This window comes from Patagioenas fasciata, chromosome 4 (genome assembly GCF_037038585.1).
Source record: "Patagioenas fasciata isolate bPatFas1 chromosome 4, bPatFas1.hap1, whole genome shotgun sequence".
Classification (NCBI taxonomy): Eukaryota; Metazoa; Chordata; class Aves; order Columbiformes; family Columbidae; genus Patagioenas; species Patagioenas fasciata.
Window position 1 is genome coordinate 48,057,920 of NC_092523.1, and position 22,066 is coordinate 48,079,985.

Here is a 22,066-nt window from a genome sequence, read left to right on the forward strand (position 1 = left end):
GAACAGGGATTTTTTAGAATTTTTTTTTTTTTTTTTTTTTTTTTTTTTTTTTACCACTATCACTCGCTAGTCTCTGATTTTGGTTTCTAAACTACTGGTACACTGATGGGAGTGTGGTACCTTCAGCATTGCCAGAAATCTTTAGTATTTTCACTGGTGTTTTCTTTCTGCAATAGATATCTGTTGCATAAAAATGCTATTGATGCCATTGTACAAAGTGGTGTCACATGCCATGAGTTTCAGCAGAGGCCAAAATATCACTTCAGGTAAGTGACATGCCAGGAAAAGAGCTGGGCTGATTCCTCAAAACCAGCTAGATCAGCAGAGCTTCTCAGGGCCTTCACTAGAGCTCTCCACTAGAAGAACTGCATCCTGCGATAGCTTCAGACAAAGCTCTTTCTAAAGGTGGATTGCTGAAAGAAATCTGCTTATGTAGTGAGCTCTTGAGAAAGCTGACAGGCTGTTGATAAGTGAAAGTGGTGAGCAGACTTGGAAGTATGTACTCAAGGGATCTGTCTAAAGACTTGACCATCCAGTCTCAGTATCTGAAGAGTTCACGTATTCCTGGAGAGCTTCAGATACTACACACTCTAAAGCCCAGGTCATCATGAGTCGTGTTTCCTGATTGCATACTCTGTAGCTAGGGCTGCAGTGGAGGATGAGCTGGCAGGCTTATTAATATGCATATTTCTCTGATGGTTTGTCCAATTTTTAGGCCTGTGGATGGAAAAATAATACCTGCTCGACCTCCCCCACCTAAAGGTGCTCCTGGAAGGCCACCTCCACCAAAACTCTCTGCAGCCAAGACCTCCTCCCAGAAGGATGCTCTTTCACGATCTACTTCTAATATCATTCCTGATAAAAAACCCAGCAAGTTCAGGCTGGGACCCAAGAGAGCAAAAAGTCAATTCTTTAAAAATCCAGATCCAACATTACCTCCTAGACCTAAACCAGGTCATCCTCTCTACAATAAGTACATGGTGAGAGTTGAGGTATTCTGTCTGAGACTGTTGTTTGTAAAACAGTGTTGGGTAAAATAGTAGTAAAAATGTAGTAAAGTAGGTTACTATGATTGGCTTTCAAAGTGCATCTATCAGCATAATCTTCTTAGAAGATACTAATAGATAAATAGTAATACGTACCGTAAGGTAATACTGGATAAAGCAATATATACATGTGAAGAATAGATATATGTGTGTCTTTGTGTGTGTATATATATATGTACACTCATGTATATATCTTTAATGCATAGCTTTTGGTTTTGGGGAGTTCTTTTTAACAGTCACCGGTTCTGAATTCTATTACAGCATGTAAAACGATGCTAAATAATTGTGTATGTATATAGTTTTTTCCTGTATGTGTCAAAATGCTTGAGAAAATTAGGGAAGCATAAGAACTTAAAAAGTAGTTTACCTTACCTAATCAAGCCTGCAAAGAGTGAGGAATGTATCATCACTTACTTTACCTTTTTGTCCTATTGATGCCATTCCTTTTCATTATAAAAAATGTTTATTTTTGTTTTCGCATGTGTTGTTAGGGAATATTAAATATAAATGGATCAGCGTTTCAGATAAACAGGACAGAGTCTTTCCCCAGATACTTGAAACTGGTCAGTGATCAGGGCTGGTGATCACTTGAACCAGTGCTGTTGTCAAAAAAAGCACCCACGCAGACATAGTATGAACAACATCAACATTCAGCATGAAGTAGAAGCTTTTTTGGCCTTCTTTTTGATCTTCACTCTTGCATTTAGATCCTTGGTGGAGCAGAGGAGCAAGGAAAAGAGAGAAAGTTGAATCTAGGTTGATAGTAGGAACAGCTTTTAGATAAGGAAAGCATGTTGCTTCGTCTCTGGTGTAGCCACAACTATTTACATAAGAAATGTGACATTTTTGTAGATGAGATTTTTTAAAGTAGCAGACCACTAGTAATTCCCTGCCCTCATGTGTTACTGTAAATAAAATTTTCCACTCAAGTTGTTTTTCCAGTACCCTCCAAGACAAATGAATGCATTTCTGTGTCAGTGTGTTGCTGAACACCATGTACCGTATGGTATGATGCCAGTTAAGTGGCTAAGACATTTTTAAAGCGGATGACAACACCTGGCTTTCTCCAAGTGGCAGTTCATATCACCAGCAGTCCATTCTGGATGCCTTCCAAAGGAGCTTGTCCTCTGCCACTGGACTTCTAAATGAGTTATCTGTAGTAGGTGGTTTTAATAGTTCCATCATCTGACCATTTTTACTTGCACTGGTAATTTTGGGTGCTTAGAAATGAATCAAACTTCTCCATTTGCCTGTGTTTCTCTTCAAGCAACCTGTGCCTCATGGAGTTGCCAAGGAAGATTGTCTCCCCAGGAACGCTGGAGGGCTGTCCTGTAAGGTAAGGCATTTTTTCTGCTGATAAATATTTAATGAGCAAGACTCCTCTTGCATTAAAGTATTAAGTGCTTTAGGCTTTAAAGGTTACACTGAGGAATGTAATAGTGGTTTATTAAATCCTTGTGTTTCTTTAATAAAAAACAAAACAACCAACAAAACCCAATAATGGTGATTTGCCTTACAGCAAAGGGACATTCCGCTTATGGAGCAGAGCTACAGTAATTACTTGGAGTGCCAGAAGGGAGAGGAAACTGGTAAAGTTCCTCTGTCTCATGGGGAGATAATCACTCCCTTGGCTGAGTATCTGATAATTGGGCAAAAGATTAAGTGAGTAGTTTTATGAAGTTCTGTACATGATATTTCAGTGATTTGGCTTTGACATACGGACTTCAAAGTATTTTCCTCTCTCTGCTTCTACAGAAACTAACCTGTTTTTAGGGCATTACTATTAAATAGCTAGTATAAAATATAGCTATGGGCAGCCTTTTTGATTATTATCAGAAACCTACACGGCTGAAGTAGATTTCTATACAATTTGTTGTTATCTGTTTTAATTCATAGTATTCTGGCCTTATCTTTGTGCATGTTGGGCTTTTTTGGTTGGGTTTTTTGTATGCAGTGAATGAGTTTGAATGTAATTCACGCACAGTGATTGTCATCAGTATGGTCTAAAAATACCTAGTGGATGGAATAGAGAAGGCGACTCAACATTTTCCATATAATTTCTCTTTATAAAGATCTTGCAAAAAAATTATCATTTCCCCTCAGTGTTATCTCCTTGTAAGCCAAAGCCTAGTGGCTTGCTCACCCCTCTAAAATGCGTGGCAGTCAGCAGATGTGCTGCCCCTGTCAAATGTGCTGGGGAGAGCCAAGCTGGGATATTCTCTCCAAGCAAGGAAGAGTAACTGGTGACATGCAGTACTGAGCAGCAGTCCAAAATTTGGCCACATCAATGTTTATAAATATGTAAAGGGTGAGTGTCACAAGGATGTAGCCAGGCTCTTCTCGGTGACAACCAATGATAAGACAAGGGGCAATGGGTGCAAACTGGAACACAGGAGGTTCTGCTTAAATATGAGAAGAAACTTCTTCTCAGTGAAGGTGACGGAGCACTGGAACAGGCTGCCCAGGGAGGTTGTGGAGTCTCCTTCTCTGGAGACATTCAAAACCCACCTGGACACATTCCTGTGTAACCTCATCTAGGTGTTCCTGCTCCAGCAGGGGGATTGGACTAGATGATCTTTCAAGGTCCCTTCAGTCCCAAACATACTGTGATTCTGTGTGATTCTGTGAACCCTTGCAATGAGAGTTGCTGGTAACACTCTAGATTTCTGGCCCACAGAAATACATGAGGCTTTGTCTATACTGGGAAAATTTACATGCCTTGCCTTCCTTTTACTGGCTTAAAAGTAGATTTTGGTGAAATGCATTCTGGTTTACACTGGTGAAAGGTATACAGAACTGAGACCTATAGCTGTGTGACCAATAGTAACCATTGCCTCCAAAGGTGATTCTCTGATATCAGAGCACCGTTGTGTCCAAAGTCAGAAAATTACTTCCAGAGTACATAACAGAGAATCTCTGTTAGTATCTTACATGATTTATAAACTACTTGGATTTATTTGTTGTTGTCAGGATTCAAACCACCCTCCAAAAGTTTCTGAAACAAGTGTGCCTCATGCTGTAGTCCTGCATGATTTTCCTGCAGGTAAGTAAATGTGAATATTCTGGAAGCTTGCTTTACTCCAGGACTTTCAAATGGGAATTTTCTTAGGAATTATTAGAGCTTAAAAACTATGAGGATGCTCAGCCTGCAAGTTCTGCATGTAGAGTTGTTGAAATCCATGGGTTTAGCTGTAGTTGGGACAGTCTTTTACTTAAAGCTAACTGGTTGATCAAGTATAATTAAGACTTTTTGAAAACTTGGTCTGGTTTTGACTGTGGTATTTAAGAAGGTTTTACTTACAGAAAATCAGTGAATGTGACAACAACCATTAACTGAGATGCTGCTGTCTTTCAGAGCATGCTGATGACTTGGACCTTCATGCTGGAGACATCGTTTGTCTTTTGGAGAAAATTGATACCGAGTGGTACAGAGGAAAATGTGGGAATCGCACAGGGATATTTCCTGCCAACTTTGTTAAAATAGTTGTATGTAGGCTTTCTGTACATTGTTTGCATAAGATCCTATTGCATTTGTTTTCTTGTTCTATTTTACTATAACTCCTGTGTGTTTAGCTCCATTCTGTATTTAGATAATCTCTTTTCCCTCTGGCAGCACAGAAGACATATCAACTTGTTTGCATGGTATTAGAAAGATGCTTGATTTGGCACAAGCAACTTGTGTTATGGGGATTATTTTGCTGTTAATGTGAAGACAAGTGAGAAAATCATGGCCCTTACCAGATTCTCTTGGTCAGCTTGGGTAGTTTCTCAGGGTCTACCAAGCAGACTATTTTTTACAGCTGCATGTAGGAATCAACACTCAGTAAGGCGGTTGCTTTTTATGCCTCCCCTTAGCCCCCCAGCTTTTCTTATTTTCTTCTCCCTTGAACTGTGCTGGAATCACCACTTTAATAGCCAATTAGTGAACGAGATCAGGACAGCAGTTGGATCCAACGAAATATGTGGGGTTTTTTTCCTAGAATATTTTTTTTTCAGCTGGATCAATTTGCCTAAGTGGCTTACTAAGCGGCGGCACAAATGGCTGTGCTGGCACAGCGCAAGGATATTGTGTGGTTGCAAATGAGCAGCTTAAAGCAATCCTGTTACTGAGTGTGACACTTGACAGTAAATGGCAGGCAAGAGACAGGTGCTGGTTTGGAGCCCAATAGCAATTAGTTGAGTGCTTCATCTTTAAAAGTGATACAGTGTGATTCACTGCGTCAAAAGCTGGGTCAAATCTATTGCAAGCCTGAGTCTGAGATTGATGTCCCTTTTGTGACAGTAGAAGGGCTATTGGGCTCCCCACACCGGGCATATGATCATGAAGGAATGCTAAAGCGACACTGGGCACTGGCAGCTGAGCACTGAGGACACAAAGTGTCTGTGTTGAGCTGGGACAGCTGGCAGAGGTGAGCACTGCTGCTACAAGGACAACACCAAGCATTTAGAATCACAGAATTGTGTTGGTTGCGAAAGACCTTTATGATCATAGAGTCCAACCATTACCCTAGCGCTGCCAAGTTGACCTCTACATCATGTCCCTGAGAACCTCATCTTATGCGTCTTTTAAACACCTCCGGGGATGCTGACTCAACCACTTCTCTGGGCAGCCTGTTCCAATGCCTGACAACCCTTTCTGTGAAGACTTGGTAACTATGAGAGTGTAATTTGTCTGTTTAGTTTAGTTTTAGGCATTATTGGAGAAAAATTGTGAGATTTGAGAAGTGCTGAAGAATAAGAACTAAAGTTGCGGTTAGTAATAGTTAGCACCATGCTCAATTTGCTTTCATGAGAAAGATTTGTTAGCTAAATTGATTAGCTGCTTCTACACAGACCAACAATGTAATATAAAAGATCTTGTTACTACTGACAGCTAATAGAGAAAAGATTTTATGGTAAAGCACTGGAATGAGTATTTGGGTCAAATTCAGCATTGATACAGACAGATACAACTTCATAAAAGCTAGGGAAATTGTGTTTCAAATTTCTATTTTAGTTGTAAAAGGTGGTTACCCTTTTGAATGGAAAAATCTTTTGTTTCAGCAAAATTAAAAAAAAAAAAAATGCAGTACATTAGGCTAATTTGATGAGTGAATTCTCCTGTTCATTTGTGTCAGATTTGATCTTGATACAAGATCGCTATACAATACGCTATAGTGTGTTTTATAATAGTCAGCTGGGTAGTAGCTTAGGTCTGGACAAGTAACAATACTACATGGTTCTTACTTCCACAGGCCCTTCAGAGCACCACAGATAGCAGCTCTTCTAGCAAGAGCATTGCAAAGATTATGCGTCCTAACAGGCAGCATGATTTCCTCCAGTCCTTCGCATAAGCTAATGAAACATTCTTGTTGATTTTTATGGGAACTGGCTCATGCGATAGTGAGCTGTAACCCAAAACTCCTCACTAGGGTTTCTAGGCTTGTAGCCTTATCCATCCCACAGGTCATCCTTCATGTCACACCAAAATTACAATTTAAATCCTCTTGTGATAAAGGACTTGAATGTTTTCTGTTTGATATATCCATGTATTGATTTTCTAAATTATATTTCTCCGATGCAAATGAGAAGTGTTGTGAGAAGTGTTTTTGTTTGGAGGAGAGCTGGCTACCAAAGCCCAGAAAGGATAAATGTAAACAATTTTGTCTATTGTGATATATTGTGCTAGTAAATAATAGATAGCAATTACCAATGGAAAGTTGGGAGCTCAATGCAACAGCATCTAGTAGCATCCAGTCCCATATTTTGTCCATCAGTCATGCAACAAGTAGAAACAGTAGACCAGCTTCATAACAGAAAACATGAAATTGTGTTCCTACGCATGAGATTGAAAAATGAGAAATCAGGCATACAAACCCAAAATCTACATTAATATGGTCATATATCATAGCATGCCAGCGACTTTAGTGTGTCACAGAGGTCATAACTAGAGCTAATGCTTAGCTGAAAAATAGATTATTTTGACCAGTTCCAAGTTTATTGTAGTTAATGTTGCCATGTGCTTGAAATGGAAAACTTTACTTATTTTGTTGGTTTACTAGATTGATGTTCCAGAAGAAAGCAACAGGAAAAAAATACCCTGTTCATCACGATGTGTCAAGTGAGTCAGATAAATATTATTTTTCCTCCTCATTTTGATTTACTAGGAAGTAAAAAGAAAGATAACTTTGAAGCAGGTGTTATCTGTGCTGAGGTTAATATGGTTAACATTTTCTTCACCAAGATATGTTTTAAAAATAAGACTCTCAAAAATTAAAGTTTATGATGTTTTAATAAAACTCCCATTCAGGTGAAAAAAAAGTGTAAAAACTCACTTCATGGCTTCAGAAATCTGGTAGATCACTTTATAATGAATGTTTATGTAGATGTAGTTCACTCACTTTTCTTCCTTTCATGAGCTATATTAGAAGAGCATTTCCCATAGTTTTTCATGAAAATTGGTTATAGAAGCAGTGAGCCGATCTGATTAACTTCAGCAGCATTGGACTCTCTTTACTCCTGGCCTTGCTACTTTCTTCCAGTATCCTCAAGGTGTAACACGATCAGGCTCCTACTCTTTTGAAAGAACAAGATAAAATGGGACAGGATACAGCTGTACATTAAGTAAACAAATCTAGCTAACCTTAAAGTGTATAACTATACAGGTTAATCTAAAGTTCCCCAGAGTAAATTATCAAATGTACTTCAATAACTTTTAATTTCTCATTTGCAAACAACTTGTACTAAGATGTGTGGGCAAGGAACAACTTTTCATGCTGTTTCTACTTTATGGTGATTTGATTTCATGATCATTCATTACAGCAATGGAAGCAAATTCAGGCAGAGGCAGGAACCACTGTTATCAGTGGGATTATTTGGTCTGTTCTTCAGATCGAGCTTGGCTTGTCTTAAGAGAAACTTTCATTTTTGAAAGCTGCTTCTGCAACTAAGAAAGAAACAGAAAGTGCTAGCGCTAGCTCTAGCTCTGTCCTGAAGCTTTTGCAAATAGATGAGCTTCTTACATTGGTTTAAATGCTATGATCCTATAGAAAAAAAGTAAAGCCTATTATCACCTTTTCCCAGCATGATATTGCTGATAAATCATTTTTTTTCCTAGAATAATTTCTGAAATCTATTTTATTCATTTATTAAATTATTAAATCTATTTAAGTGACTAAAAAAATAATTTTTTCAGCTATACCAAATTATGTGAAATTCATCAAATGCATTGATGTTTCTTTCTTCGATAGATAAGTTATTTCCCCGTGCCTGGGGTAGATTATACAGAAGAATGTTTGTCAGAGTGGATTACAACTAGCTTCCACCTGTGAAACCTCCATGGGTTTGAGATTTGAAACAAATACACAACACTCACCCCCCACTCATGTTTTATTGCATCTCAGTTGGATGCTAGCTCAAAAAAAATCCAACTCTTAACAGAAGTATATCAAGACACTTACTTGGATATAGGCAAAAATATAAAATGGGAGAGGTAACCCGGGAAAAAAAAGTGTTGTATTTTTTGTTGTTGCAAAATACGATAACAGCCAGGAATGGGGATGCAGAAGTTGCATCCAACTCCTCCAGACTCCATACTCATCCTCCTCACAAAGCAGAGATAAGAACCAGGGCTAGACCCCCATTTTCCACGTGTTCTAGCTTCAGTGCATTCTTTTGTTATTTTAATTAAACATATCAGTCTGTATTTTGCACAATTATGCTGTATTATTGAGTGGACAATAACAATAAGCAAGCAAAGTAAGTTTCTTTTTTGTTTGTGCAGAGGCCCAAGATGTGTAGCAAGATTTGAGTTTATTGGAGACCAGCAAGATGAGCTCAGTTTTTCAGAAGGTGAAATTATCATCCTTAAAGAATATGTAAATGAAGAGTGGGCCAAAGGAGAGCTCAGAGGCATGTCTGGAATTTTCCCCTTGAACTTTGTAGAAGTAATTGAAGATCTACCTGGAGCAGGTATGAATGTTTGCAAAAAAATCTTCAAGAACATGGTTTTGTACTGCATGCATATAGGCAGCATATAGGAGAAAAGTCCAAAATGACAATGAATGCAGGAAAGAGGTAAAAAGGGACAAAAGACAGATTTAAAAAAAAATCACAAGGAATAGTAGGACTTCTTAAGAAGCTGTTCTTAATAATCACTCCATCTAAAATCTCTATCATTAGCAATGTTTTGAATAGTCATTGCTGCTATTCTAAGTTGTGTTTTACTTACGTAGGTACAGGAGCAGCACTGAAAAACAAGGTGGAGGTTTCTTCTTCCCTTCCTCAGGTAATAAAGCTTTTTAGGTGAGTGCCAGAATTTACATAGTCTACACAAATCTGTGAAACTGCTTTCTATTATAATGTCAGATTAGCTGCGCAACTTTAAACCTGAATATAACCCAACTCCCACAGCACACAATGCTGCGTGGTCACATCTTGAATTCTGAGAGCTGGCCAAAAGTGATTGAAGTCATAGCTTCTGGGAAATTAACATAAGTAAATTTTTATCCTTTGTGCTTAAGCAAATTCTTGTTAGCTCTATTTTAAGGATTGCTGCAGTGGTCTAATTTTGAATTTATTAATCCTGTCCGCTTCTACCAGTGATAAAAAGGAATGTGCCTGAGCCTAGATGAAATTCTGTGGTAATTGCTGAAATGCCATTCTAGTCTACATCTGCAGTGACACTATTGTATTAGAAAAGTCAGGACACCCATGTTCTGTGCAGCTGCTTTCATCAGTATCCATCAGCTTATGGGCTCTATTAATGCTTCTAAAATTAATGCATGTGTTTTCTGTTCACTTGAATAGAACAACAGACGCTCAGTAGAGTGGTGTGAAGCGCTTCATGATTTTACAGCAGAAACCAAAGATGATTTATCCTTCAAAAAGGGAGACTACATCCAAATACTGGAGCAAGTAGATTCAGAGTGGTATAGAGGAAGACTGAATGAAAAGGAAGGGATTTTCCCAGCAGTTTTTGTTCAGACCTGCTCAGGTACAGTGCTCCTACTAGATGGCAAATCATTATTCCTTGTGTTGTGACAGTCATGGCAGAGTTCTGGGAGAACCCAACCATTCCATTGCATTAATAAGCCACATACCACCACAGTCCTTAGTACCCTAAAGCTGAACTAAGCATTGCACCAGCCTTTCTAATACTGGCAAGTAATCTGGGAGGTGACACAGATTCTGGGATGATTCAAGTGTGGGTTGGGCACTGGCAAAACAGAACCATTGAGCACTGCCCTTAGTAGGAGTTCAGGGGTACAGAAGATGGGAGGCAACCGTTGGGTCTTGGCAAACTATTGTAATCCCCTTGGTGAAAAAAAGGAACAAACACTGCTTGCTCTCCTCAAGCTTCTGTTTGGTCCCCAAATCAATGCAGTCAAAACCTTCACAGAGGACACAAAAAAATCATAATTCTTTCCCATAGTTTTTGCAAGTAAAGCCATGAGTGAAAGTTGACAGAAAAGAAATTCCACCTAAGTGACAACTAGCACACATCATGTGCTGCTTCATCTCCAAGTAGAAAGAGGAAAAGACAGCTTCTATTAGATATTGCCAAGTAAGTGAACTTTAAATTTAGTCCTCCTAGAAGCAGAGCCATGAGAATGTGTTAGTACTGTAAAATGCACTGGTGCCAGAGGAGGTTTTTATTCCATTAGGAAAGTAAATTTGCCAAGTAGCAATAGTAATAACATCTGGACATGCAGTAGAACACTAGTGGGGAGAAAAATGCAAGAATGACAGGAAACTTCTTCAGAAACAGAGATTTAGGTCACTCCAATCTGAATAACTTGTCTTGTCTATGTTCTGCAGCCAGGGTAGAGTTATCACAGTCTGGAGGAGGGAAGAAAGGAAAAGCCAAAGCTCTTTATGATTTTCATGGAGAAAATGAAGATGAGCTTTCCTTCAAAGTAAGTAACTCAGCCCAATTTTCCAAAAGGTCTTATGCTCCTGAAGAATGAAAAAAAATAGGAATTATCTGGTGTGAAAACAGGCGTGAAACAAGAAAGAACAAAGCACATAGAACGGGCATAGATATTAACAAGTTTGATAAATGCCCTCTCTCAAAAATCTTTTGCCAGTAACACTTTATTTCATACTGGCAGACTTCTCACTGAAGACTTTAAAAAGAGGTCACAAATTGCAAAATTCCTTTGACTCGCTGATACATGACAAGACAAACAAACGTAACTTTGCAGTACACTCAGTTCTTGATCAGTTGGTATGGTCAAGGGAGCCTCTTTTTTAACTAGAAAGACAGCAAAGAGAAGGAGGATCATATAAGAGAGCCAGTCCTACAGCAGCAATGCCTCTAAGGGACACCTGGTATAGCCACATCTAAACGTTTAGCAGCACAATACAGAGTTGCCATGGGAGCAAGGGGAGAGAAATTAAATACTTGCTGGATGCTCAGATAATATTAAGCAGCATGAACAAGAAACAGCATGCCCTTGTCAATTCAAAGGAAGGAGGGACATTTCTAACTGCTGGAAAATATTTCTACTAAATTGAGAAGAGCAAGCTTTGAAGTGTTTGAAGAAAATAAACCTCATAATAGAGCAGGGAAAGACACGCAAATTAACAAGTAAGGCAGGGGGCCTGTGAGCAGCTCTCTAACATACCTGCCTACATGGAGAGCTTAAGCAACTCAAGAAGTTGCCCAGCAGCGCTGTTTGTTCCTGCTGGACAGTGGTGATTTTTTCAACATAGACAAGTATTTACCCTAAAAAAAAGCTTCAGCTGGTTTTCGCAAAGAAAAACTGGCCACATCCTACTTTTTCTAAATGATTGATATTAATTGCTTCTGAATATCATCAGCTATGCATGCATTGTCACAGCATGGTAAGCTGTCCTGGCTCACGTTACTCCTTCTCTTACAGGCAGGTGATACAATAACAGAGCTGGAATCTGTAGACGAGGACTGGATGAGTGGAGAGATACAAGGAAAGTCTGGGATGTTTCCCAAGAACTTTGTTCAGATTTTAAAAACACCATGAAGTGTTGCCTCTCTTTGAACTCCCTGCATGTGGGAGAGAATGTTTTCTATCCTAAAGGCACAGCAGCAAAGACATCAACATGTTTTGACTCTCAATATTTTGCACTAATTTTTCTAGACAGTCATAATGGAATCTTGAAGTCAAATAAGAAAATTTTAGCCTTTCGTGATGGTGTATGTAGTCATGCTTCATGAATGCTCTGAGAGCAAATACAAGCAGGATTTTTAGCTGTTTTCAACTAGGGAAATACTGTGGTGCAACATCATTTTGACTTAAATAGCATTCTAGTATGTTTACTATCTGGTACTACATTTATCATGCACAAAGTCTGCATAAAGTAAGCTTCTTTGGGTTTCTTTAAAAACTTTTAAAATGCAATTTAAAAAATTATTTTAAAGATATAATTACAGCACTCAGTATGTAGATCAAGTTTAATATTCAGGTTTCATTACTGCTTGACTTCCACGTTAGCAGTAGAATCCACTTGTTTTATGACTTAGAGGATGAAGAAGATAACTGATATTTCATAGCAGGAAAATATCAAATCTAATACTGGCAAGAGTGAAAACTCAGAAGCAAATCCCTGTGTAGTATTCTTCAATTCTTAGCCCAAGCTGCTTATACAGGAAGATCACAAAACTCAAGTATTTTGCCTCTTAACAGATAATGTTCATATTGGTATGAATTATCTTATGCCTTCCTACCTTCCCCAAAAATCCTTTCCAGCTGTAGGTTTAGATTCTACTACTGCACCCTGGTCTTGGAGCACCATGGTTCCTTCCTTCCCAGCTGAAGCAAGCTGTGACAAACAGTGTTTACTGGGCTTTCTCAGCCCCCTCCATGCAGGAGCTGCACTATTCCAACTATTTGCACCTCCACTCCCTTCCTGTAAGTGGAAAGCCAGTTTTCACTCAGTCTGCATTTCATTTGTCACTCAAGCACTGGAACATACTTCAGTAACACTATTCCTGTCCTTAACACGAAGGATATTATACAGCCTCGGTTTTATCTTTCAGCACACATGGGATTAGTTTCCAGTTTGCTACCACATACCAACTATACTGAGCATCATTATAAATGGTCTGTCAAGGCCTTAAGGAAAACATGCCTGGCAAGAGGTTACTTCAAGAAGCTTTAACAAAAGCATTTAGCAAAAAGCAGTAGCATGACTTGAACGACAAACTAAGACATGATGGAGGTAGCTTTACGTTGTATGAAATTCTGGTAGTCAATTCCTTTTTGCAACACTTGGCTCCTGACAAAAAAAGTTAAATGCATCTTGATTAACTGCTAACTTCATCAGACTGGAATAGAAAAAAATTATGCTGCAGTTGGCTCTTTCATTGCTGACAGTATTCTGTCACTTTTGTACTATATAGCAAAAAGGAATCAGTAAGCTGTTAGCATGAGTCATCACTTCAGAGAGACGCAAGTCCTTAGGTATCAAGGTACCCTCCCAAGATTTCTCTTCATGGGTCTGGAAGTTCAGGTTGCAGAAGGGCCAACAGTTGAATGGTGGATGGAGACTAGAAACTAGAATAATGACTGACCTTGAGATAGTTTTGACTCAGTCTGCTTACAACTTTATTGATACAAGATCTAAGTGTTACAGGAACAAATACCTACTGCAACAAAAGATCGGGGTGCATCTAAATGGGTGTCTAAGCTGGTGAGGGTAGCCCGCCCCTCCCTGTGCACTGCCCTTTGGCTACAGTCACAGCAGGCAGAAACAAGCTGAGAGCCAAAACTGAGCTGAAGGACTCCCCTCGCAGCAGAGAACGGGCATCCATTTTCGGTAGCAGACTGGAGTTCGCCTGAAGCAAGCCCAAGGAACATGCAGCACAGACGTGAGGTCCACAGCACCTTTGTGCCCTGCAGTCACTGTTATGCCACAGTACTTTCAAATATACACACAGGTGTTAGTCCACTTTTGTAAGTGTAGAAGCTTCCTAAAGTGTTTTATATTTAAACTGCACCAATGCCATTCACACAACTAGGGGATGAAGATCACAAAAAGTTTTAATGAGCTGAGAGCTGGATTTCTACTTTCATTAAGGGGATTAACATTATTAAAACATTTATAAATGATGTGCTATCCTAGAACAATGGAAATTATAATTTATACAGCTATTGTTCAGTTTTACAATCCCAAACAAGCCTACTTAGAACTCCTATGAAATCAAACTGTAATGTAAGCCCACCTCCGCCCCTCCAAGGACAGTGCTTCCCAGTCTCCAAGTTGTTCATTCCAATTAACCAGACATCTCCTTCTAGAGAAATCCAAGGAAACAAATACATAGATAGGTAGCTTTCCTGACTCCTGCAAGCCCACTCAAGACTTTTCAACCATACATTTGCAGTGGATCACTCTATTAAATCAGGCTCCTCCCACCATGATCTGTGCCAACATAGTTCCTCAACCTCCAGTGACTACAGCAGGGAGAAAACAGAAGCACCAAGCAAAACCCACACCAACAAACAGAATACCAGGTCCTCACCAGAGACACACTGCATCATTGTAGGGGTGGAGGAGGCTTAAGTGTTTGTTTACTGTTTGTCTGGCAGTTTTCTAAGATTTTGATACAAGTCTCAGAGTAGAACTGAATTTTTATATTTTTTCTCAATTTCCTGTTCCCCATGTTTTATAACTGTGTATTGATCAGTTGTTTTTGTACCTTCCACTGAATGTTTAAAGTCAGTGCCTGTCAGCAGACAAGACCACTCTGCTTTGTTTTAATCATCTCTTGCCTATTATGCAGAGCAGGAAGAGCAGCAGCGCCTTCTATTAAGAGCAAGGAGTGCCATCGAAAGGTTGCTTGCATTACTGCAGGCAGCTATAGCTTCCTAAGTTAGATGCTTGGCTTTTACAGGGAGGGATTTTCTTAAGACTTGATGCCTAGTATCGCCATGAAACTGCATACAGATCATAACATAAAATTCTTAAGTACACTGCATAATCTGAAAAAAAAAAAAAAAAACAACACACCACAAAAAACCCACGAAAACAAGAATGAGGTGGAACAAATCCTAACTGCAATATAGTAGCAAATTTCAGCTGTAAACTTAGTTAGCTAGAGCCCCACATTACTATAATAAAAGCCTAATTTGTCAAAACATTCTGTTTGCCCCACCCTCTGGAAATATCTTCAGGAAGACATCATCTTTCTTCTGTGTACAGCTAAGTGTCCTAAATAAATCTTTGTTAAGTCCACTAAGTTTGTTATGGTACCTCTGTAAATTAAGAATGTATTTAACCAATAAATTTTTGTAATTAAGTCATGAAGGTGTTTTTATTGTCTTATGCTATGGAGAGCTGAGCTCTCCACTTGACACGATAGTTATATGGATCTCATTCTGCTTATGAATTTAACTCAACAGGAAAAAACCCCAATACCTCCAAATAAATAATTCTTTAGTATCACATCCCTTCATGAGTAGTCCAAATCCCTCACAGAATCCCGATGGCTTTAACACATTATTGAAGCCTTCAAACTTGGTTACATTTCACACCACCTACAGAATCTACGACATCTGCTACCTGCAACAACCAGGGTATCGCACAGGACAGTGATGCTGTACTCCTGTGTGACAAAATGAGTGGTGATGAAGACGAGCTGAGCCTCTGCTGATTAGCAATTCTACATATTCTTTAAGTGTGCTCTGCTGATTGCTGCTATTCATACACCATGATTTTTCAGCTAACATTTATACAGAGAACACACAAAACTTTTATTCCTGCTTACTTACCCCCATCTGAAATAATTTTATAAATCATACATTTACCCAGAGCCCAGCAGTCTACTGTAAAAAACCAACCAAACAAAAACAAAAACAAACAAAAAAACCAAACAAACACAAAACAAAACAACAAAACCCCACACAACTGGAAAAAAAAGCCAAGTACTTGCTCTTTCTCTAAATTCTCTTGGACAAGTCTTTTTGCAGTATATACTTACTTGTCATAGAGCTGAAGGAAAAAGTAACAGGATAAGACACACAAGTTTTCAGAAATGACTCAGAACCTCAGCATCTCTACCTCTCCTACAGAGTACAGGCCAGCTGCAGTCCCTTAGGATCTGATTGATGGAACTATTACAGCCAACACACATCCACAACTTGAAAGCCCTGACAGATGTTGTCTGATGCAGGGCCTGAATATATGCATGCATATATATGTACATACACAATTGCATTAAAACTTACTGTATATTAGGTTCAGGGCTTTTCAGTCTCACCACACTTAGCCTAAGTCATGGTGTGTTTTTTGTTTTTTTTTTTTTTAACTCCAGTGAAAAGTTATGACTTTTGTTCGAGAAGGGGCAGTTGTAGCAATTAATGGCTTCAAAAATATGACTCCCAACTCTTGAGGAGAATGATGCCCACACCATACAGATGAAAAGAGCAAAGCAGATTAAAAGCACCACTATTCCCTTCTCCTGTTTCAGCATCATGAAAGTTTTCAACACTCCCTATCCTTCCACCAACCTGGAAAAAGCAGAGCAAGTAGGCCTATATTTACAATCCAACAAAGACAGTTATCTGAATATTAAGTCATGGGCTACTCTAAATATCACCTTCCATATTAAAATAGTAACTTGGATTTACAACATGAAATTGCATCACCTGCAGTCCTCTAAATAAATTAGAAAAAAAAAAAAATCATTTTGTGTATTATTTGGTCCAAGCCAGAACTATCAACTAGAAAAAGGTAAAAAATCCCTGATGCTGAAGAGCAGGGTCCCTCTACTTTTCCCCTAGTATCTTTGTTGCAACAGTAACATTTCATTATTTCCCTACACTTCTTGTCCTAAACTATTTCACAGCTGACTGCCAGAGCCACCACCACTATCTCAGTAACCTCCCAAAATAGGTCAGTATTAAACAAAACATGCTGACAGTGCAAAATACCCCTCATATTAGTGAGAGAAAGACTTCTTTTTAAGCCCACATAAACCTAACAACAAGGAAAAATGGTACATGCTATGAGATAATGCAAAAAGTGCTCTAAAAGTGATTTGCTGGGTAATTTAAAGTGCTTTATTTTTGGAACATGGACCATTGCCCTTTTACAGTAGAACTTTCGCCTGAAGCGCCACCAGGTTTTCAACTGAGATTATGGTTACCTCAGTTCTGACAGAGGTTAAAAAACTACACACAAGACTACTCTCAAGCGCTTTCTGCATTTCTACACTAAGACTACAAGCAAAATTACAACTTAAACAGCTCTCATCTTTTGAGTATCAGAGACCAAACCTATCCCCTAAGCAGTCATATCAAATTACCACCAAGAAGCTTAAACATGCATATATGTAATTCTTGACTAAGTCAGATGTATCTGTAAGACTTCCTTATAATAAAAAATTCTGAAATCAGAAGTCTTCCTGTGTGTTCACCCCATTTGCCCTGTACAATGTTCCTCTTTGAAGCACCTTTCAGCAGTGTAACAGAAGATACAACCTCTGCACACATCCACAAGATTTTTTTTGTGAGGATCAAAATTATTGGGAAAAAAACCCCAACATACAGAATGCTTGGTGTTGTACATTCCAATAGCACCTTTCAAAAAGGATAAACTGCATTCTTCCACCCATCTCACAATGCCAATCACAAAAAACAGACTGCCAAAACAATTTTTTTCTTTTATAACTAAGACAATACGTGTACCTTATTAAAAACCCATCCACATACGCAACACCAACATTGTCCAGTAGCAATACAGGCAACCAAACATTAGTTCTGTATATTAAAACTTTTATTTTCGTTCAATTTTTAGTTTCAGACAGACTCTTGCACAGGCGGCTCATATCCATCAGCTCGCTCTACTTTAGTGCCTGCCTCATCCCCAGAAGGTTTTCCAGCACCACCACCTTCACCATGGAGTTCCATCAGCTTGCCCACTAAAAAGAAGAAGTATTATATATAAATAGTGAGATATGCACCTATTCAAAGTTTAAAATTACTGAATTTTACATCCCACATACATTAAACCATGAGAACATTTAATGTAGGTATGACCAAGTCCATTCCAGAAAGCTCATACAAAGAGATGCCACTGCATTAACTCACAGAACTGGACAAGAATAAGCAATGAAATAACAGCTCATCACTTTTTGTTGTGTTTGTTTTGTTTCAAACAAAAAAGAAAGGTTAAGAACCTGCTACTGCATTATATGGGAATGTCAGAAAATGGGAAAATAGAATCATTCCATGTCATCTGGGACCGAAACATTTTGTCATCATTCATTCCCAAGACAAAGCGTTTTTAAACATTCAGCAGCAGTTTCAGGAAAGAACTCAAAAATTCTCCAAACGGAATGATCACTGCCAGGCTTTCAAGCCTTATAGCCAAATGTTGGACTAGAAGGACAAGCATTTTCACTACTACAGCTACTAAAGCTTATGATGCTGCTTTAACATCTTTATCCAAAAGCAAATGCATTTTAAACAAACAGCTTCCCACATCCCCCTCTTAAAACACAATGTTTGCAGTAATTGACTTACATTCAAACTTGGGCTTCTTCAGCATCTTAACCTTGCGAACATATACATCATGAAGAGGGTAAATGGACTGACACGCCTTCTCTATGTCTTTACCAATGCTGTCTGGGATCCTGAGGAATCAAAGAGCACATCAGTAACAGAATGCTAAAAATTATGCCTGCTTCTTCATCAGCAACACATGCTTAAAGTAATTATTAAAAATACGTAATATTCTACAGAAATTTCCATCATTGATAAATACTACTTTCACTTTCTGATGACTTTATTCAAGTACATTTAAATTATAAAACATATTTTTCTTGCAATGTTATGAGGAACATAGTGCAAGTGTGCTCATTTTGAGACCAAGGTTGCAAACTTTTAAAAGCAAACAGCATACTTTGGAAAACCTCATTCTATCAGAGGAAGCCTTAAGAGTTGCAGCCACAGCCCACAAAAATTACAATTTTGGCCTTTAGAAACAGGAATTGAATATCTCTGGAGTCTGATTTTACATTTAGGCAAACATGATGGTTGATGAAGTCAAATATGATGCAGAGACTAAGACAGCATTTGAGGAAAACGGCACAGTAGCTTTTCAACACGAGGCACCTTGCATGGTCTCTGCCAAACAGTATGTGAAGCACCAGGACTTTTAAGTACTCTGTAACAACTGACCAACAAACAACTATTTAAACTGTAAGGGAGAAAGAAGAATAACACAGCCAAAGCTTACAGTTTATTGACAACTTCCTTCAGGTCATTGGTTTGGACCTCTCGGTTCATGATTTCCATCATCTTCCTACGAATCTGTCGAACCTGCTGATGCTGGGCATACGAGGTCTTGCGGATTTGGTTATTACGCTTCTTCGTAAAACCCACACAGAAGAGGCGTAGTAGGTAACCATCGGTTGTTTTGACATCTACATGGGCTTCAATCATTGTCTAAAAAAGAAAGGGTCATTTATCATCAACATGACAGACAGGTTTCTCAAAACCATACACCGGACATTCCTTAGTACCTGCTGCCACTTCAAACACAAAATTTGCAATGCATTAGCAGTTACCTCCTTTCCCAAAGGCACAATCAACAACACAGACCTTGTTCTTTACACACCTGCCATTTTTTGACCATGGAGCACATTTTATCCCGGGTGAGGTCCATTCCATGGAAGTTGGTCAGACAGTTTTTGCCCTGAACATCCTCGGTTACCAGTTTAAATTTACGGAAGGCAACCTCATCGTTCTGCAGATCAGCCAAACTCACTTCAAACACACGACCCTTTAGTCCATCTGAGGCAATTTCTGTAGTATGAAACAAAATAAAACACCTTTAATTAACATCAGAAAAGTATTATTCTAATTAGATACTGAATTTCCATTTGATGTTTTCTAATAGTACATAAGGTCACTAGCTTCACAGCTCTGAAGTTTATCTCGAACAAGAACAAATCAACTCAGAGAACCACACACTGTATTTTGTTAACTTTGTGTGGAATCTTTTTAAGAGAAATCTATCAGGTGTTGAACACAAATACCAGTATACTGCAAATTCCAGCATACTGCAAATTCCAGCATGTGTAATAGGGTGTTTTAAGTGGACATGGTTACAAAGTACTTGGAAATTATGAACAATAATGATAACAAATATAAAAAACCACATGCTCAGCAGAGATAAAGCAGCAACAAACACTTAAGTACAGTCATTTCACAGCTCGCCTCTAACAACACTGGCTTGGTTTACAGTGACACTTACCTTACTTGTTTCACATGTATCCAGTTCAAAATAACCATAATCTTTGTAACTTTAAGTGCAACCAGAATAGCATAATGTAACTATTTAGCCATTTTACACAGCTAACCTTTACAAAAACACTCTTAACCTGCATTTCTAATAAAGGCTTCCTCTTCCCAAGACGTCAGATCATATAAAAGATCTTTTATCACTCAGCAGTACATTTGCATGTCCTTCCATTGAGTAAGCTATTCTAGCTCTCAAGAAAGATCTCTTTACCTAAAAGCTTCAAATTTCAGTCTCTTCTAACACAATGGTCTTTATGATCCTATTTATAACCAAGGTCTCCTGTAAAACTGTCTTCATGTCTCCCTCTATGATAATCAGATGACTCTTTAATTCCTTCCTGAAACACATCAGGTTACCACACTACCAGTTTATTAGAAACTTCAGGTATGTCCTTCTGTATCATATCCATGGTTTGGTACCCTTCTACAAACAAAAATCACACCACATCAAATTCCCTGCAACTAAGGTAGTTTATTTAAACAACTCCTGTCAACTTAAGAAAATTCACTCAAATCAAGCAAATAAGTTAGACTTTTTTTAACTTCCAGGTTAATATAATGAGCAAAAAATATTTGTCAGCAGTTCTTTAATCGAGTCTCATTTGGAGCTAGCACATGCAACAAATACATCTCCCTCTAGTCCACAAAACCCCACTACTCACTAGTTCCTTGAGTCCTGGTGACAAGCGTCTTCCCAATGTTTCGGATATTAAACATTGCTGGTGCTTTGACATCATACCAATCCTTTTTGGAGAAAGGATCAACCCTTAATTTGAATAGAGCAGAAAAGATTTTTTTACTCATTTTTTCAAATGAAATCGGGCTGAATTAACACCTTCCTCCCCACACACTTTGCAGAATGGAAATGCAAACGTCAACATTTTGTGCTTTAAAGGGGGACAGGCTGGTAAGTACGTGAATGCAGACAGTTAATGCTACCCACTAGAGAGAAGCAGGCATTCATTTCTATTTACTTCGGGAAAATGGAAAACAACTGCAGAAACATCATAAAACCAAGACGACAAAAAAACCACTTAGCGCAACTGTTCAGCTCCTGCTCAGGAGCAACATAAGCAGTGCACTTTATCTAGCTTCCGAACCAAGGCCCCGTTTCATTTCTTAACTTTTGCAGTTAGGGTGCACCAGACACGACGAAGCTTTGCACTACCACCAGCCGAGAGCCGCCGCTTCCACAGCGCGCAAGCTACTCCAGGCCCACTCGCAGCCCCGGAGCCGGGCGCGGGGCGCAGCTCTGGCCTTGCCTTCGCAGTCGCCGAGCGCTCCCCACACCGGGGCCTCTCCCAACGCCGGCACAGCGGGCACATGGCGGGCCTGCAGGAAGCGCAGCTCGGCCGCGGCCCGTGCCCTCCCCGCCTCGGTCCTCCGTTCGCGCTGCCGCTCCCGCCGCCACGCAGTTCGCCCCGCGCCAAGCCGCCGCCATGACAGCAGCCGCCCGCTCCCGCCCGCCGCCATCCGTCCCGCATCCGCGGCATCCTGTCGCCGCGGCGCCCCGTCCGGTACCCCCAGGCCCCGTCTCCTCCTCTCCCGGCCGCCCTTACACTTTCTTCTTGGCGCCCTTCTTGCCGCCCTTGGTGAGGCGCTTGTTCTTGCCGACCGCCATGGCTCGGCCCCGCTGACGAAAAGGGCGGAAGAGGCCGCTCGCGCGAGATTATAGGAGCAGGGCTCGCGCGAGAGCTGTGGGCGGAGGCGCTCCCGCGAGAGCGGGACCGCATCTGGCCGCGAGGGGGCGGGCGG

General features: G+C 39.6%; 2 protein-coding genes and 1 non-coding gene across 6 annotated transcripts in view; 1 reads left to right on the plus strand and 2 right to left on the minus strand.

Annotated features, from left to right (window-relative positions):
• SH3D19 (SH3 domain containing 19) overlaps window positions 1–15,307 on the plus strand; it is an 84,613-nt gene extending 69,306 nt beyond the window's left edge. For all 4 annotated transcript variants that reach the window (XM_071807796.1, XM_065836110.2, XM_071807794.1 and 1 more), the window contains 10 exons: window positions 716–980; window positions 2,314–2,382; window positions 4,017–4,089; window positions 4,402–4,532; window positions 7,088–7,146; window positions 8,809–8,996; window positions 9,260–9,312; window positions 9,834–10,020; window positions 10,845–10,942; window positions 11,912–15,307. In XM_071807796.1, the coding sequence (XP_071663897.1) occupies window positions 716–980; window positions 2,314–2,382; window positions 4,017–4,089; window positions 4,402–4,532; window positions 7,088–7,146; window positions 8,809–8,996; window positions 9,260–9,312; window positions 9,834–10,020; window positions 10,845–10,942; window positions 11,912–12,028 (1,240 nt within the window). In that variant the 3' untranslated portion in view covers window positions 12,029–15,307. The remainder of the gene's footprint in view (window positions 1–715; window positions 981–2,313; window positions 2,383–4,016; window positions 4,090–4,401; window positions 4,533–7,087; window positions 7,147–8,808; window positions 8,997–9,259; window positions 9,313–9,833; window positions 10,021–10,844; window positions 10,943–11,911) is intronic.
• Window positions 15,308–17,762: 2,455 nt separating this feature from the next.
• Window positions 17,763–22,024, minus strand: RPS3A (ribosomal protein S3A). The gene is made up of 6 exons (XM_065836111.2): window positions 21,871–22,024; window positions 20,974–21,077; window positions 19,626–19,813; window positions 19,245–19,453; window positions 18,530–18,639; window positions 17,763–17,925 (listed from the first exon to the last, which is right to left on the minus strand). The coding sequence occupies exons 1-6, from the start codon at window positions 21,930–21,932 to the stop codon at window positions 17,804–17,806; spliced, it is 795 nt and encodes a 264-aa protein (XP_065692183.1). The 5' UTR covers window positions 21,933–22,024; the 3' UTR covers window positions 17,763–17,803.
• Window positions 18,204–18,273, minus strand: LOC136101669 (small nucleolar RNA SNORD73). The gene has a single exon (XR_010651362.1). It is a non-coding gene; the product is annotated as a small nucleolar RNA SNORD73 (small nucleolar RNA).
• Window positions 22,025–22,066: the final 42 nt, after the last annotated feature.

What these genes read in the sequence shown, in the direction of transcription:
- RPS3A (XM_065836111.2), bottom strand. Translation starts at nt 21,932, where the DNA reads ATGGCGGTCGGCAAGAACAAGCGCCTCACCAAGGGCGGCAAGAAGGGC. An exon ending in CACCAGGACTCAAGGAACTA is followed by an intron (nt 19,814 to 20,973) that starts GTGAGTAGTGGG and finishes TTCATACTACAG; the next exon opens with AAATTGCCTCAGATGGACTA. An exon ending in CCATGGTCAAAAAATGGCAG is followed by an intron (nt 19,454 to 19,625) that starts GTGTGTAAAGAA and finishes TTTCTTTTTTAG; the next exon opens with ACAATGATTGAAGCCCATGT.